General features: G+C 41.4%; 1 protein-coding gene across 2 annotated transcripts in view; it reads right to left on the bottom strand.

Moving 5' to 3' along the window:
- The window catches only part of SIN3A (SIN3 transcription regulator family member A), a 74138-nt gene that overhangs the window by 29569 nt on the left and 25630 nt on the right, over positions 1 to 18939 (bottom strand). For both annotated transcript variants that reach the window (XM_060618015.3, XM_060618014.3), the window contains exons 4-13: positions 14135 to 14241; positions 13149 to 13431; positions 11843 to 12094; positions 10757 to 10909; positions 10457 to 10615; positions 8624 to 8713; positions 5640 to 5758; positions 4874 to 5084; positions 4471 to 4587; positions 1467 to 1705 (exon numbers count right to left, since the gene is read on the bottom strand). In XM_060618015.3, coding sequence (XP_060473998.1) covers positions 1467 to 1705; positions 4471 to 4587; positions 4874 to 5084; positions 5640 to 5758; positions 8624 to 8713; positions 10457 to 10615; positions 10757 to 10909; positions 11843 to 12094; positions 13149 to 13431; positions 14135 to 14241 — 1730 coding nt within the window. The remainder of the gene's footprint in view (positions 1 to 1466; positions 1706 to 4470; positions 4588 to 4873; positions 5085 to 5639; positions 5759 to 8623; positions 8714 to 10456; positions 10616 to 10756; positions 10910 to 11842; positions 12095 to 13148; positions 13432 to 14134; positions 14242 to 18939) is intronic.

The raw sequence follows: 18939 nt of genomic DNA, 5'->3' as shown, positions 1-18939 counted from the left end.
CTAAGGGTTTAGAGGTGAGAAATATGCCAGACTTACTTTATTTCAAAAGTCAGAAGATACAATAGGTCTGTCATAATTATTGGTAACTTGGGATATTGTTATTCAAATTGTTATATTGTTATTCAAACCAGGCTTGAACTGTTACACGAGAAAATTACTCATCCAGGACTTATTTTGAAGAAGTAATTTGTCCCAAACTCAGAAATCTTACCTAGAATTTATTTCTCAACAGCATTCCATAGAATAGCCTTGAAAGGGGGGGTGCTCTTCCCTGGACAGCTAAAATAAGCTATAGGACTTCTGCAAACATTTGCTATACTAACTAACATAAATGCAGAAGTGCAGAGCAGAGAACTTGCATTTGCACTGGAAGGCTCCTCTGCACATGGTCTGGGAATTTCTGATGGCAACGACTGATCCGAGCACTCCAGTAGAGAGGAGAAGAAAATCAAAACCAGCATTAGAGCTGAAGAATACCCTACATCTCAAAGCCAAAAGTTAAATGCTATGGGCATGGCAAGAAGAGGAACACCTAGGCCGGCTCCTGAGGAGAGGGCTAGGGAGGCACAATAAAATCTGGACATCTGCACACTGTGCAGCAGACAAGAATCCCTTCCCACCGTTTCAGGTGATACTAAGGGAGGACCCGTCTGTTAGCTGGGATTCACACTGTGGTCCAGAGTGCCATGGACTTGAAGGAGCCCGGGCTCAGCCCTAGCCCTGGCCTCCTCCTTGATGCCTGGTCTAGGTGAGTACAATAGCCCTCAACACTTGAGGCTGAAGGCTTTTCAGGAGAAAAAAAGTAAGACATTCTTGGTAAAAGTGGTGAGCTAGTGGGGCGCCTGGGTGGCTCAGGTGGTTGAGCGTCCGACTTCAGTTAGGGACATGAACTCACGGTTCGTGAGTTCGAGCCCCGCGTCAGGCTCTGTGCTGACAGCTCAGAGCCTGGAGCCTGCTCCGGATTTTGTGTCTCCCTCTCTCTCTGCCCCTCCCTAGCTTGCACTCTGTCTCTCCCTCTCTCAAAAGTAAATAAACATTTAAAAAAAAAAAAAAAAAAAAGTGGTGAGCTAGTACGTCTAGTACGTCTTTTTAAATAAAATATAAATTTTACAAAAAGTGATTTTCCTTACTAAAAACAAAGGTGTTAACAAATGGTTAGTACTGAGTGGCAGGAATGTGGGTGGTTGTTTTCTTTGTCCTTTTCTGTATTTTAAAATATTCCCTTAAACACACAGAGCATTCCACTATGGGAAAGTCCACTATGGACTTTCAAGGTCTGTTCTCTACTGCTGGTCACACAGAAGTTCCACTATCCCAAGCTGCACCTGACTTCCAACAACCAGGGTTGGGGAGATATGGAGGTCTCACGGGATAATACCCAGGTCGAAAATGAGGGCCTTATTTAATGGGGCACTAAATCTGTCATCAAGCACACTAAAGCACAAAGGGCACATTCAGTCATTTACCTTTTAAGGACAATTGGGACAGCGATGGAGGGGTTCTTCCTCAGACCGTCAATGATGTCAGCTGCTTTATCAGCATATATCCTCTGGAGTGCTTTTCGATGAATAACTTCCGACGTGCCCCCAAGGGTGTTGTCCAAGCGAAATTTGGCTTGTTCCTCAGCAGACAAGCGAGAGAGCTTCTTCTGAATTGCTTCCAGAACCCGGATCGTTGCCAGATTGGTCTCTAAAACTACATCAAGCTAAAGCAAAAGACAAAGTGTGCTCAGGACCCAAACCAGAACAGAATAGCGGTCAGGAGTGTGAAGTAATGAGTCAAGTTCCTTGGATGTGAATCCTAAGCTCTGCTGTAACAGCCACACAAAAGTCTATTTCCTTACCAATAAAATAGGGGTAACACCACCTACTCTCATAAGGTGGTTTTCTAGATTAAACAATACAATCCACATAAAGGATTTAGTGCAAGGTCTGGCACATAACATGCAACAAATGATAGATAAGTGGTAGTTGTTACTTCTAACACCATCAATGCACTTTCCTTAGGACTACTGACCCCAGACCAGAGGAATCACACAGGGGGGCAACCTTACCGACACTTCCATCCCTCTGAACTTACCTGGATTGCTAAGATCGGTTACAAATGATAAAACAAAACAAAACAAACAAAATACAACAATCCCCAGAAGACCATTCAAGATGATAAATCAGTCTTAGGTGTAAGGTTTTTCAGGGTAACTTGAAATATTTAAATGTTTAATAGCTTTGCTCTACATCCAGTAAGAGCAGTGACTATCATTCCTTAAGGACTTCGATGTTGGGGCACCCGGGTGGCTCAGTCAGTTGAGCATCTGACTTTGGCTCAGGTCATGATCTCGTGGTTGTGACTTTGAGCCCCGCACTGGGCTCTGTGCTAACTGCTCAGAGCCTGGAGCCTGCTTCGGATTCTGTCTCCCTCTCTCTCTCCCCTCCCTCACTTGTGCTCTGTTTCTCTCTTTCTCTCAAAGATAAGTCAACATTAAAAAAGGGGGAGGGGAAGGGTGGCGCGTGGGTGGCTCAGTTGGGTGAAGCTTCCAGCTTTGGCTCAGGTCTCATGGTTTGTGTGTTTGCGCCCTGCATCGGGCCCTAGGCTGACAGCTCGGAGCCTGAAGCTTTCTTCGGATTCTGTGTCTCCCTCTCTCTCTGCCCTGCCCCACTTGTGCTCTGTCTCTGTCTCTCAAAAATAAATGTTACACAAAAAAAATTTTTTTAAAAAGGACTTCAATGTTGTATCTGTAGGTAACCATCTAAATTCTAACGGAATTCCTGGAACTTACTTTGTGGCAAGGGCCTAGCCAGACCTGGTTAAGGATAGGACTGGCAACCTTTGAGCTAACTTTTTTCCTAGGCTTAACACAAGATTCTCTAAATGAGAAATAGAAAATGAAGTAAACGAGCAATCTTAGGGCCCTATGACCAAATGTCTATAGAAGTACTCCCTAAATTTTCTAGTTTAGGGACTGTGGTAGTAATTTTGTACAAAATTTCTGGTCCCTCTTCTGATTATGGACAAATGATGAACTGAACCTCCCGGCTCCCTTGTGAAAAGACAGGGCCATCTAACTAGTTCTGGCAAATGAGTATGGGCAGGTAAATTGAAGCAGTGTTTGCTACTTCTGAGCAAGACCCTCCTGAGCTCTTTTCCCTCTAGTGATTGGCAATATTCAAGATGGTAGCACTTGGTCAGCCTAGTTCCCTGAAGTAATTCTGATGAGCAGGATCCCCTACTAAACATTAATGCAATGTAGCATGATCAAGAAATAAATCTGTTTTTTCAAGCCACTGAACTTTGGGGGTTGTCTACACTACAGGATCACTAACGTATCCTGAGGTATAAAGGAATGCTCCATCAAACTAGCCCCCAATCCTTCATCATCATGCCTATAATCAGAAATGGGAAATGAGGATGTTGCCTTTTTCAGGCATACCATTTGAGAATAGGAACACCCTGTCAGAAGAAGATGCCAATCTCTGCTTTCTAACTCATCATGTACCCTTACTCAACACAGGTAACAAAGAAATGCTTTCTTCAGCCTGATAAAACTTTCCATGGCATCTGTCATGATTTCGCTTTATGCAAAAGGTTGAAACTCCTCATGAACACTGGGGCCAGTCACCTGCCAGAGGCCAAGCAACATGTGGCTCTTCATTCAAAATATGCCAGAAACAGCTAAATCAAGCATGAAGAGGGATGGCCGGCAGAGTGAAATCATATGGATTTTAAAAAAGAGCAAGCTATCTTCTATCTATATAAATAAGCAGGGACAGTCACTTTTTAAGTAATAAATGCATTAAATAGGATACACATCATTTTACCTCTTTAAACACAATGAACAGTCCCTTTTCTATTGATGAGATCAGCGAACTAGCCATTTTTACACTCTCAGTACTCCTACTTGCTGGTACAGAGGCTCTATCAGCTCACTTACTCACTCGGGCTCTTCCCTTCCCAACTACTTTAAAATGAAGCCCTAATTTGCTTTCTTTCCTAAGGAGCCAAATCAATCAGATATAGATAGGAGAGAAGAATTCCAGTTCTCACAGGAGAGCTGCTTTGCTAATAACCGTATCAAGATACCTGCTAAGAATAACAATACACACTTCAAAATAAATAATTCAACCTCTTTACGACAACCCAGACAGCCTTAAACGATACTGTTTTAGATACCCTGTAAAATGCAGTAACTTTTAAAAGGCCGTTAAAAATTCAAGGGATTATTACACAGCCATCAATGGATAACTTTACTCAAAAGGGTAAAGTGGCCTAGATAGCTCACATTCGCCATAAAACATTACTAATATATTTGACGAACTTGTAAAGCATGGTAAATACAACAATAAGCATTTACTACTGAAGAATACAAGCCTCTGGCTCTTCCGTCTTAAAAGCCAAGCCTCACAGACATTTAAGATAGCTTAGCATTCAGCACCTCCCATTTCCCCAACCTCCAAATGATAAAGGAACTTGTACCTCAAAGCGTTCATCTTCACAACGATAGATATGTTCTTCATACTGGGTTTTCTTGGAACTAACAAAGGTGGAGTCCTCAGACCAGGAAGGGAAGGAAACCCACGTATCATTTAAAACCTTGGAGTAAAGGAAGAGAAATTGAAGGCAAGCCTAAAAGTTTTCTGGTGATTAAGCATTCTCAACAAAAAGACACAACTCTAGGGGATGGAAGAAACCATTGCCAATTTTCACCTCTAGTAAGTTTGCAAAAGATGGAAAATATGGATATAAGTATAAAACAATTTCTTCTGAAAAAAGAGAAGGATCTTGATTTCCTCATTTATATAAATTCTTGATCCCTGCTACCACTCCCTCTGGAGGAAGCTGAGTCTTCAGGACTGATCCTTGCCAGAGAAAGCCTTACCTCTTTACAGAGAGGAGTCCGTCCTGTACACTTGGGCTGCTGGTAACTCTTTGGTAGGGCCCGGTAGCTGGAGCCCAACCGTTTACAAGAGGCATAATCTATCTCCATGGCAATGCCCTCTGTGGCTCGTTCCTTTGGAAAGGTTTCCAGATGTACAGACTCCTTATAGCCCAGAAAGTTTTTAAACCAATTAAACAGTTCAGGGAATTTCCTGAAGAATCAAAACCAAAAACTGGTGAGCAATTAGAAGCATGATGTAGTTACCCTGAGGTATGGCTATTTGGTGTTGGGTCAGAACTCTGCTACTAGGGACAAATTCCAATGACAATTATTATTTCCTGCCTAAGAAGCACTGCTTCTGAGCATCTGGCTTCCCCTTTTCTTATCGAGTATTCCAAGACTAGTTAGGGTGCTGATGGAGGAGCTGCACTGAAATTAAGCAATAACCAGCTGTTCTTCTAATCAAGAAGACCACTTTAATGTTCAGATAATTCTTAGGTTGTCAAATACAGTCAAGATTCTAGAACCCTGGAAGAGACTGGTCTCTACAAACATCCAACATTGGTCAGGGGATCAAGAGACCCCCTAGTCTTAGCCGATGCCCTATTTTTCCATCTCTAGAGTTAAACTAGAAGAACTCCCAGAGGATTCTTGTGACTCTGACATTATATGAGTCAACAGACCCATCGCGATCAAATTATTTTTGCCTATCATATACCCTCACCTCCATACCACACATCAGGGCTAAGCCCCTCTCTCCACTTACCCCAGGAAAGGAGAGACTAACTGGACAAGCTCAGCCCGAGAGATCACCTCCTGGTTAAAGATAACAAGACAGCGCAGGAAATTTTCATAAGCCTCAGCACTCCGCAGAGCCTTTCGGACCTTATGGAGACACCAGAAGAGAAACAGTTAAATGGGGAATCAGGAGATCCTGGATTGCTTTTAGAAGACTGGGGAAATTTGGGGGTGTCTGGGTGACTCGGCTGAGCATCTGACACTTGATCTCGATTCAGGTCATGATACCAGGGTCATGGGATCGAGCCCTGAGTCAGGCTCTGTGCTGACAGCTCAGAGCCAGCTTGAGATTCTCTCTCTCCCTCTCTCTGTTCCCTTCCCCTGTTCACACACTCTTTCTCTCTCAAAAAAAAAAAAAAAAATAAATAATATTTTTAAAAAAAGGAAACTTGGTAAAATATTTATGTATGAAATAATATAATATCTGGGATTCGTCTCAAAATAACCCAGGGTAGGTTAGAGTACATATGAAACAAGTACACTGGCCAGGAGGTGGAAACTGCTGAAGCTGGATGATGGGTACATCTTACTCCTCTCCTTAATTTCACACGTTTAAAATTTTCTATAATAAAAAATTTTTAATCAAGATCCTAGAGTATATAGTACATTTATCTACTTATATGCTTGATTCTCCAACCATATCAGAGTTACCCAAGTTTTTGCCGCTGCTCCTAACAGATGTTTATGGCGAGAATCTTTGTCAGTACTGTTTTTAAACTCTGGTAATCTCGAATAATGATTTTCTAAATAAGACACGTCTGTCCTCTGAGCTGATCCTTTCCCTTCCTCCACCTACTATGCTGAACACTTCAACATCCGAAAACCTAAAAACATTCAATGGTATACACACAGTAAAACCAGCCTGACTAGATGAGCAATTTGGAGTTTCAATTCCAAAAGTGAATATTTAGCACTGTGGTACTTCAGTGAGGACTGCAAACAGATCCTCACCAAACCAAGTAGTTTAGCAACAACCTCTTCTTCAGGCTCCTGTATATTTTTATAACGATTTGTCAGTAGACATTATATGGCATATGCATTTTCAAAGCCAAAGATGAAAGAGAACCGTATTTCTTGTACTATACACCAGATTCACTTACTTTTAACTTTTTATTAGCCTTTAAACATGCACAAAAGTAGACAGAATGTCTAATGAACCCCCTGTACTTACCTAGCCTCAATGATCAATATAAAGTAAATTCTATTTCATCAATAACCATTTCCCCCACCAATGAATTTTAAAGCAAATTTTAGGGGTGCCTGGGTGGCTGAGTCGCTTAAGCATCCAACTTCGGCTCAGGTCATGATCTCACAGTTCATGAGTTCGAGCCCCATCAGGCTCTATGCTGAAAGCTCAGAGCCTGAAGCCCAATTCGGATTCTGTGTCTCCCTCTCTCTCTCTCTGCCCCTTCCCAGCTTGCGTGCACACTTTCTCTCTCAAAAATGAACAAACATAAAAAAAAAAAAAAAAAAATTAAAGCAAATTTCAGACACTTCATCTGTACAGCTGACCCTTGAACATGGGTTTGAGCTGCACCGGTCCATTTATATGCAGATTTTGATAATACAGTACTGTAAATGTATGTTCCCTTTCTTATGATTTTAATAGTAATTTCTCCACCTTATTATTAGCATATCATACATACAGCATAAAAAATATGTATTAACCCATGGTTTACATTATTGGTAAGGCTTTTCTGGTCAAAAGGAAATTTTGGGGGAGTCACAAGTTATACTCAGATTTTCAATCCACAGTGTTTAAGGGTCAACTGTGTATCAGTATATATCTCTAAGAAATAAGTGCTCCAAAATTTTTTTTTAAAAACACAAAAAACAAAAACTGACATCACTCATTAAAAAATTAACTTATTCACACCCTACCCTCCACTCTTTCATTGTCATGTAATGGTTGTGACCTGGACTTCCAAATTTCCCTTAGAAGTACCAAGTGCCCAGGCAGCCCTCAGAAATTGCTCAAGTCAGAGCCAGGGACTTGGCTGTCAGACAGGACAGCTCACACAGGCACAGCAGGCTAGAGAGATCAGGAGGCACCAATCATGGGGATGCTAAAACACCTGCCCTTTTGCAAAAACCCAAAGGTGCAAGACAGGGTAAATCTGTACCAGACCAATCCAGGCTGGCTCCTGCCAGTGAGAAGTCTGACAGTTGCCAATTACCTTGATAAAAACAGCCCGCTAATCATCAAGTTGACTCCAAGGAGGAAGTCAGACACGGGAGGAAGTCAAACTAATACACCACACAACACGGTTGACACCAGTAAGCTCAAGCCTGGCAGCTTATCAGGATCACCTGGGGAACTTTGACAACAAATCAGAATTCCCACAAACCCTATATTCGATACTGCAAATAAGTACCATAAGCAATGAGAAGATTGTAAGTCTTCTTAAGTCCTCGACAACTGGTACAGACCTGGAAGTCTACAACAGGGAGCTCCAAACATCTTCCAAGAGTAACATCATGCATTTTTCTTTCTTTCTTTCTTTCTCTCTTTTTTTTAATGCTTATTTATTTTTGAGAGAGAGCGAGCGCGCCCACTAGCAGGGGAGGAGCAGAAAATCTGAAGCGGGCTCTGTGCTGACAGCAGACAGCCTGATGTGAGGCTCGAACTCAGGAACTGCGAGACCATGACCTGAGCTGAAGTTGGGGACTCAGCCACACAGGCGTCCCATGAGTAACCTCATGTATTTTTCAAAAGCATCTTCCACCATGGAAAGTGCTGTAAACTACTTTACAAAAGTAACACAGACAATGCTACTATTTCTCAGCTGTGCTAATGGTTCCAGTAGTCTGAAAGGACCTACAACTTAGAAACTATGTTAATAAGCAGAAAGTCTTCATCAGCTTGATGCAACTCAAAACAAAATCCTCTTGAGGACAGGGTAATTTGCTTGTGGCATTAATAACCAATATTAAATCTAATTCAACAATTACCTTATCAAAAAATAACGACTCGGTTCCTACACCGTGTTTACTGGCATCTGCCATAGAAGAATCCTTTAGGCTGAGCAGTTTAGGTTTCTTCTGCAAAAAAGAAAAAATACAAACACGTAAGATTCAGAGTTCTCAGAGTCTGATTTTCATCTGTGTTCAATGGGTCCATCACTGACCACTGCTGATGAATAATTTGCAACAAATGAGAGAATTCAAATCACTCACTCGCTTTATACCCCCAAAAGATTTCCACCCATCTTCTCTATCTCGGTTTGCCTGTCAGGTTTTTTTTTCCCCCCAGAGATTCACAGATATTCTCTCTACAAATGGTCTCAGCATTACTGTGATAACAGAATATCCTTACTTTTTCCATTAGCCAAAAGTAACTTTATTTGGAATCCAGTGCCACTACCTCATCTCCCTAGCTGTGGAGGCAAAGAGAGCACAATGCCAGACCTAGATAGAAATCAATCTTTAACCTTTAATTATAGTTCAATTTAAAGATCCCTGAAAAAAAGCACAGTTTATTTCCCTAAGAGAAGGAATGACTATCTTGTCAGCAATATCCACTCAGACCAATTTAACATTGCTTCTTCAAAGGGAATGAACAAGCCATGACATAACTGTCAGCAAGAATTCACTTTTCAAAAGCCATCTCTCAACTACCTGTGAAGAAATGTACAAACTTTGGGAGAAAGTATGCACACTTACCCTGATCACCTCAGAGTATACCCTCTCAAGAGCCAAAGCTGCTTACAATGCCTAAGGAGAAAACAGGTAGGGAATTCTAATCCCTCTTTCTAGTGTTTCCACCTGAGGGTAATCAAGTGTGGGAGGAGACCAACGCAAGAGTGGGGCTTAACTGCCAACCTGATTCTGGTTACCCATATAACCAACACTCTTTCCTCAAGTGAATATAAACTATTACTACATTCAACTTGCCTTCAAAAGGAAAAGCCATTACAAGCACTAAAAAACAGTCCTTCTAAAGTGTGAGCAACACCTAATGTTGCTAGTCCTTGTAGTCATCTGCTTGTTCACCAGTCACTTTCTACTGTTAAAAATTACACTAGCTTTTTATTCTTTAGATCCTGCAGACACGGCCATCTCTTCCACATTACATACTGCTTTAGAAATCACTGAAGCAACATCCAGTACATACACCTAACTCTCTCCCCAGCACAGCTGCACTACATCCGAGAGGAAGGGAGCAGGCTTAGCTCTCTGCAGGCAGACCATCAGCATTTACTATAACAAGAAGCATTGTATGACAGGTCACTAACAGAAGTTTAAGATCTCCCTCTGCTATAGCCCAAAGGTCCTGCCTTAGAGATTAGGATGATACAGATAAGATCTGGCAACCCAACAAAGAATCCTGGGCAGGCTGGGTGTCTCAACCAAAGAGATCTCACAATGTATAGACACTTTACTCACAGGAGGACTTAGAGATCACTGACTTAGTTGTGAAACAATTATCAAGCTTAATAACCATCCTTCTCAGCACAAGGCAGGCTGAAGATCAAATCAGAAGAAGGGAAAAATCAGTGTAAGTCTCAAACTTCTGGCAGCAAACAAAAAGAGACATGACAGCGAATAGCAAAGAAAAGAGAAAATACTAAAAACCCAAAAAGTAATCTGTGCAATTAGTGATACTCTAACATTCTTTTGCAAAGCCAGATAAGAAGCTTTGCATCAAGTTTCTGTGACATATACCAACTCACTGAGTTTCCAGGATCCAACTTTCAACACGCTTAGGATAAGATCAACCCTCGAATAGTTGTCCATGAAAACTTCTCCCAGAAGTCAAAATGCACAGGTGCCACCCTTTCTCACCTTCACCGGAGGGGTGGCTCCCGTTCCAGAGTGCCTTCGGATCTGGCAGCCATTCTGGTTGGGCCTCTGTGGCTTGTTGTTCAGCTGGGGCTTCTTCACAGTGCCTCCATGGTCATTTCTCACAGAATCAACCTTCTCAGCTGTGGTTTTGCTTAAAAGCTAATTAAGACAGATGAGAGAGATTAATTCTCTTACCAAAGCAAGTATATCATTTAGAGGAAGTCCCCTCCTATTTCCAGCTTCCTAACTTATTTAAGATGATAATTCTAAATAGTACAGTTCTTTCTAAATAAAACTTACCACAGAGCTGTTGGCATCTGGTAGGAACTGTCCAAACTCTGACAACAGATCTTCCTGATTTTTAAAAAGACGAGCCACCTGGGCATACACCTCCTGCTCGGTCAATGCTGGAGTGTAGTTTCCTCCAGCTTCCTTGGCATTTCGCTGCTCTTTCTGACAGGAAATTGCAAATAGGAAGATACCATATTAGAGGGCCACTGTTTCGAATGACTCCCCTTTGCACACTTCCTGGGATGTCTGAGAGGAGCTCTGTATGTTATCTACTTGGGCTGTAGTTAAGAAAAAAGTCTATGTTCTTAGCACTGTTTTAACTGCAAGCTTTTAAGTTGAGAAATGAGTAGAAGGTGGTGACTGACAATTTTTTAAAACTACACCAGGGGGCGGGGGACCTGGGTAGCTCAGTCAGTTAAGTGTGTGACTCTTGATTTCAGCTCAGGTCATGATCTCATGGTTCATGGGTTTGAGCCCTGCATGGAGCTCTGTGCTGACAGTGGGGAGGCTGCTTGGGATTCTCTCCCCCCCCCCGCCCCCCTCCCGCCGCTTTCCCCTCCATCTATCTCAAAACAAATAAAAAAAAAAACTTAAAAAAAAAAAACAAAAACAAAATCTAGGACAGGGCACCTGGCTGGCTAGATCAGAAGAGCATGCAACTCTTGATCTCAGGGTCATGAGTTTGATCCCCATGCTGAATGTAGAGATTACTTAAATACATAAATAAACTTAAAAAAACAAAAAAACTAGGACAGTATATGTGAATGCTCAGGGGACCACTACCAACCAATAAAACACAAAACCTTAGAGAAATGTCTCCTACTGCAGATGAACTACACTACGTAAACCACCCTCTTACTGCCCAGATAATAAGCATCCCTTTCATAGTGCAGTAACTTAAAAATCCTGTCTTGCTGTTACAAGGCAATTAAAGTCAGGCACATCAAATTGGCTTTATAAACACACATCAGTTTCTAACCTGTTGACTTCCAGTAGTAATTAGGGGACATAATAATGGGTATTCAAGTTCTTCTCAGCCCAGATGCCCTCGGCACGTGACCTGGTTAAGACAGGCTGAAAGGGCAACACTCATACCTGATATGTGTGCAAAATCTCCAGGAACGCTTTGTAGATGTCTGGTTGGCCCTGGAACCTGTTCTTGATTTTATTAACATAGTTGATGGCGTGATTAAACTCCACAGGCTGATTGTTCTGCAAGGATGGGGCCGTTCCCAACGAGATTGTCACTGGTGTATGAGGCTGGACAGGTGGAGAACGCGGGGATGCATATGGTGGGAGAGGGGGAGTCTGCTGACTGGCTGGAGTATGTGCTTGTAGTTGGGAAGGCTAAAAAGAAGAAAGTCATTATTCTCCTCAGGAACACAGATGGTCTGACATAGGAAAGAAAAGGTCAAACTAAAGAGAAACAAAGTGTCTAATCAACATATGTCCTTTATTTACTCTGGCCAGGCCATTTAGCCCAACTGAAATCACACTGGGCAGGGGTGGGGAGAGTAGAGAGTTCACACATTTTAATACAGATATTTCAGTCTCAAATTTTCTAAATGCAACCTTAAAAATGGCGAGATCTCCAATTACAGGGGAGAATATTTTCTAATGCAGTGTTTAAGCTCACTCAACAGGTGCAAACAGAATAGAAAAAAAAAAAAAACAACCTCACTCTCCATAAATCTTTAATGTCAAAAGACAATTGTTGCAGAAGCTCCACATAAAAACCTTCTAAACCACCTCTGTCCAGTAGAACTGAGATGATGGAAGCGTTCTTTATTTGCACTGTCCTGTACAATAGCCACCAAGCCACATGAGACTACTGAGCACTTAAAATGTAGCTGGTACAACTGAGAAACTGAATTTCTTTTATATTTTAATTAGTTTAAATTTAAACAGTCATATGTGGCTAGTGGCTACTATATCAGACAATACAGATCCAGACCAAGAACATACCCCCGCCATCATCACTTCCATCAATAGAATCTTCTACTTAGCCTGATATGACCTAATTTGATAAATGGAGTGACTTTTATAAAAATGAGGACCATAAGGGCAGTAGCATAATCTGATCACAGGATGACCATTTCTGCCTGTGCTGTCAAAGTACTACCATACAAATCAAGTTGCTATCTGTTGGGATGCTCATGGGTTCGCTATGCAGGAGGTGGGGACAAAAAGAATCCTTGTAGGTTGCTAATGTGTTGATTTAAACAGATATCGAAATATGTGGAAGGTAAATGTGAACCATCTTCTAGGGATGTGACTATAGCATCTTCTCTAATAAAATCACTGCAACTGACGTCTCTGAGACTTAAATAAAGGGGAAATGTCCAAGGAGGGTGCTTTCTAGGGATGTATTTTACATGAGGTAAAGTTCCCAAGTGCTCACCTTGCTGACTTTGGCAGGTGGGGGCTGAGGAGCTGGCTGGGCAGGAGCTGGGGCTGACTGGGCTGAAGGCTGGGAAGGATGTTGGGGTGGTGGCTGAGGCTGGGGCTGGATGCCATGGGTAGGGATCTGATGAACCTGGCCAGGAGTTGTCACGTTCACCATGTCATTGGTTTGCACCTCAATCTTGTAGCCAGGGGGCAAGAAGGTATTGAAGCCCATAATCAGGTCGGGGTGGCCTTTGAACAGCTGGGACACACGACTAATCACTCCTGGAGTGTCAATGCTGATTAAAAACAAAACAAAACAAAACAAAACAAAACAACAACAACAACAACAAAACACATATACACACATGGAAAAAAAAACCCACAAAAATTAAAGTGGCAAGCTTGACCAACACCATAGTAAGAAAAAAATTCACATTCCACTAGGTTCTCTGAACAGTAAGACAGGTAAAAATCAACCTGTGTATTACAAAATCAACAAAACACAAAGAACTCTCAAAGTCCAAAGCCATTTTAGCCTCATATTCAATGAGACTTGGTCACAATTTTGAACAGAATATACATTCATGATAATGGTCCTATCTAAAGCTGCTATTCCCATACAAGATCCACCCTCTGACACACCAGTATCAATCACTATGTGTCTACATTTTTCATGGGTTACTCTAACAGTGAACCATGCCAGAATATTAGTGCATCCTAAAATGACTCAAAGAGCTGGTAGCCTAATCATTACCAGTCTACTTCCCTAGACTGAGAAAAATTTTAGTTATGAAAAATTTACCAATATGGAGGCTACAAAGGTCTGGAGCCCATCGTTTTCATCAATAAAGCAATCCATAAATAAAAGCATGACTCTGAAAATTAACCCCCCGAAAGGAGGCATCCTTTATCTTTCAGCATATGAGAATAAGCCATATCCTCCCTCCAAAATTAACATTTCAAGTGCAAAGCTTGAATACAACCACATATATCTTTTACCTCTGAGATTTAAATTCCTTCATGATGTCAAGGAAATCATTGTAGACCTGAGGCTGACTACCAAACTGCAGCTTCACCTGGTCAAGATAGGACAGCGCATCCTCCACCTGAGGCAGGGATAAATCTCAAGGTTATGAAAAGAAAATAAGCCAAGAATTTTTAAAAAAACAAATGATTTGTGCCTAAATAAAATTAGCGCAGTAAATGAAAGAAAAATATCTAGTAAATGTACATGAAAATATTAAAAGTTAGCATGGACGCCAATAATAAAACCTGAGCCTAAAATAAAAATCAACTCATAAAGTCTATAGCCTTGTGTTAAATAATTCTGGGGAGGGTGATTAGTGAAAAATCATCACGTTAATATTATTCACTTATTCATTCGTTTATTCATTTCACAAATATCTACTAAGCTAAAAACATACCACGCCAGGCCCAACATGAGATACTAATGAGTCAATGACAAACAGGCCACAAGTCTCTGCTCTATAGAAGTTCATTCTCATCTAGTTGGGAATCCTAATACACTGGGGTAGGTAGGTGGTCACCGAATGCCCAGAAAGCACATGGGGAGGGCACCTCTGCACTAAGAAAAACCCACGGGGACAGAAGGGAAGGCGGCCCCAAGAAGTGATGCCTAAACTGAGTCCTAAGAATGAGTACAAGCCAGCAAAAGTGAAGACAGTGAAGATCTACAAAGAGAGTCAGAGGAAGCAGCATGAGCAATATCCCAGACAGGACATCATCTGGTACACTGGGAAAACTGAAAACACTTTAGTTTGGCTGAAGGATCTGTGCTGAAGAGGAGCAATGGTGGCAGCAAGAGGTGACAAAAGAGGAGACAAGAGAGGAAGCAGGACCTAGATCCCAAAAGGCCTTGTAAATCTTATTGAAAAGCAGTTTAGATTTTAACATCTGCATGTTAGTGTACTCAATTTGGCTACAGAGTTGACAGTGAATTGGTGTAAAGGAAGGATATATTGAAAGGAGGCAGGACAACCAATTGTGTGAACGACAGTGGCTTGAATTATAGTACCAACCAAAGGAATAGAGAGAACAGGACAAACTCAAAAGCTTTTTAGAAGGTAGAAGTGACAGGGTCTGGGGACTGACTGGATATGGGAGATAAGGGAGAGGGAATATTCACTAAATTATAAATTATTTGGCCATTCACAAAGAGGAAAAAAGACCGAAGGTCTTTCTAGTTAGGAGTCTGATTTAGGACAACTTAATTTTTAGTTACTCAGGAGACATCCAAGGAAACTACTTACTAGGTGTTTCCTATATACTCTGTGGATTATTTAAATTGTACAAAATATCGAGTTTGGGGAAGTTTCAGAAATAAACATGATTTGATAAGTCCTACTCTTGTGATATATTGTAAAATAGAACATTTATGTTCAAATAAGCCACTAAATGGTATTTCAAGAGTTGCCCAAACTTCCATTATGGGAAGCTCCATTATGGGTACCCTTATGCCATGGTTAATCAGAGTATTTCAGTGTTGCTAGAGCACAATTTGTATACTTTGTCAATGCCCACTCATTTTATGGTTGGTTTTTCTGTACCTTAGAAATAACACAACAATTTTTGTTGAAATTCAATGCACTATTTAATTCATATTCAGAATGTTCCATATTGAAATGTCACCTTAAGGACCAAACTGATCAACATAAAACTCATTAAGCTTGCAAAAGAAACAAAGACTGTGGGTGGCTCAGTAAACTGAGCGCCCGGCTTCAGCTCAGGTCACGATCTCACAGTTTGTGGGTTCGAGCACCATGTCAGGCTCTGTGCTGACAGCTTAGAGCCTGGAGCCTGCTTTTGATTCTGTGTCTCCCTCTCTGCTCCTCCCCCGCTCATGCTCTGTCTCTGTCTCTCTCTCCTCTAAAAATGAATAAAAACATTAAAAAAAAGAAAAGAAACAAAGGCTTTGGAAGATATGTACAAATAGCATTCACAACGACATGACAAAGGAGAAATTATCAAAAATAGCATGACGGGGCACCTGGGTGTCTCAGTCCATTAAGCGTCCCACTCTTGATTTAGACTCAGGTCATGATCTCATGGTAGTGAGTTTGAGCCCTGTGTTGGGCTCTGCACTGACAGCGTGGAGCCTGCTTAAGATTCTCTCTCTCCCGGGGCACCTCAGTGGCTCGGTTGGTCAAGCATCCGACTTCGGCTCAGGTCATGATCTCACGGTTTGTGAGTTCGAGCCCCACGTCGGGGTCTGTGCTGACAGCTCAGAGACTGGAGCCTGCTTCGGATTCTGTGTCTCCTCCTCTCTCTGCCCCTCCCATGCTCATGCTCTGTCTCTCTCTGTCTCTCAATAATAAATAAATGTTGGTTTTTTTTTTTAACGTTTACTTATTTTTGAGACAGAGAGAGACAGAGCATGAATGGGGGAGGGTCAGAGAGAGGGAGACACAGAATCTGAAACAGGCTCCAGGCTCTGAGCTGTCAGCACAGAGCCCGATGCGGGGCTTGAACTCACGGACCGCGAGATCATGACCTGAGCCGAAGTCGGCTGCCTAACTGACTGAGCCACCCAGGCACCCCAATAAATAAATGTTTAAAAAAAAAAAAAAAAAAAAAGATACTCTCTCTCCCTCTGCCCCTCTCCTGCTCACACTCTCTCTCAAAAAATAAAAATACAAAATTTTGAATAAAAAAATAAACAAGCACGCTATGGCATAATAATAATTACTATAGAGAGAGAAAAACTGCAAAAGCCTGAATGAAAGAAATTATATGTGTTGTGTGTATGTCTGGTCACAGTGAACCGGTGTGAACTAACTTACTGTTTAAATTAGTTATAATTCTATGCTTAAAAACATCCAGCAGGATGGGGCACCTGGGTGGCTCAGTCGGTTAAACGTCCAACTCTTGATTTCGGCTCAGGTCACGATCTCACGGTTTGTGAGATCGAATCCTGCACGCTGAGCTCTTTGCTGACAGTGCAGAGCCTGCTTGAGACTCTCTCTCTCCCTCTCTCTTCCCCTTCCCTGGTTCGCATGTGCTCTCTCAAAATAAATAAATGAACATTAAAAAACTGGGGTGCCTGGGTGGCTCAGTCGGTTGAGCGGCCAACTTCGGCTCAGGTCGTGATCTCGCGGTCCGTGAGTTCAAGCCCCGCGTCGGGCTCTGTGCTGACAGCTCAGAGCCTGGAGCCTGTTTCAGATTCTGTGTCTCCCTCTCTCTGACCCTCCCCCATTCATGCTCTGTCTCTGTCTCAAAAATAAATAAACGTTAAAAACAAACAAACAAACAAAAAAACATCCAGCATGACAATCACATTATAAACGAACTATTTGCATGTAAGAATAGTGAGGAAATTGTCTCATTGCCTAGAAGTATAGATCAACTCTTTATAATATGCGGCTCTGGGAACCACAACTTAGAAGAAAACAACCTGGAGGTAGCCCTTCAGAAGCTACAGATTTAGGAAAGCACTTAGGGAGGCTTCCAGGCTGTGGATGCATTTTCTTGGCTCACTTCCACAGGCATTTATCATTGAGGTCCCTACCCTCTGGAAGTTCACAATCTTGGGGAAGACAAACACAAACAATTGTAAAGAGAACTTGCTAGAGATGTGCCAAATATCTATGCTGCTAACATTCAACAAGTAGCTAAATCACACCAAATATGCCTCAAATTATTCAAATCCTCCTTGTCATCAACCTGCCAAAGACAGACAAGAAAGTATAGACAATGCTGATGCTTGAAATAACCTAAGTATTTTCACTGAACACTTCCTTATTATAGAATATAAACGGTTTATTGAAGTTGATTCGAATGCTTGTAAAGCATTTTAAGACTTATCCAAAAATGGCAGGCAATGTGGGAATACTGAATGAAGCTACATGGAGGCACAGAAGGCATTTTACCTCTCCTCGTCAGAAGGGAAATTCAACAAGTTATTGCGCACAGGAATTATACCCAAGAGCAAGAAGAGAAAGAGCACAAAGTCCTGCTTCTTGTCTGCCCATGACTCACTCTATCTATAACCCCAACTCCAAAGCCCTTTCTTGCTTTCTTGACAGTTTCTGTAAAACAGACAAAGCACAATCTATATACTTATACCCAAGTGAGGGAGGTGAGTAAAATCAGTGTTGTGCTTTGACAAGATTGGCTTAAAAAGGATATACAAATATATATTTTTGTTAGTTTAATAGCACGTTTGGAAGCTCTTTTGCAACATTAGGATATTAACTGCTGAACACAGTATTAATATGGAATTAAATCATACCAATACAACTTTAAAAAATATTTTCAGGACTTTGTGAAGTGCGAAATTCACAGCAATAATACAGTTTGGTACACAGCCATCACTCTACAAGCAGTCAACCATCAATATATTACACAAATTTTCCCAAAGACAGAGCCGAGAGTGAAGTTTCAGGCCCAAATAATTTCTACTCTCTTTAAAGACTATGCTTAAGTATGGTCAACTCTTCATTACTTAAGCTAATACAGACAAAGTAAATTTTACAAAATCCCTCTATATAGCTTAACTTTGGTATGCTTTATATTTATGTAGCATTTAACTTCCTTAGGCCAATATTAAACAAGTTCCTGAGGACCCAAACAAATGAGGGCAGGAATCAGGGAGAACTAGATAAAGTACCAAGGAAAACAGAAGGCTGAAATGTTTGCTACACGTGGATGTGTTCTTCAAGGGTATAGTGTTCATTCCTACCTGGAAGCTATTTAATTATGCTGATATGACCACATAAAGACCCAACATCTTATCTCTTTATAGTTCTTCAATTCTGTATTTCCTGCACTTGATTTTAAATTTTATG

The sequence above is a fragment of the Panthera onca genome, chromosome B3 (genome assembly GCF_046562875.1).
Source record: "Panthera onca isolate mPanOnc1 chromosome B3, mPanOnc1 haplotype 2, whole genome shotgun sequence".
Lineage (NCBI taxonomy): Eukaryota > Metazoa > Chordata > Mammalia > Carnivora > Felidae > Panthera > Panthera onca.
The sequence above is the reverse complement of the archived record's forward strand: the minus strand, read 5'-3'. Positions and strand labels throughout refer to the sequence as shown.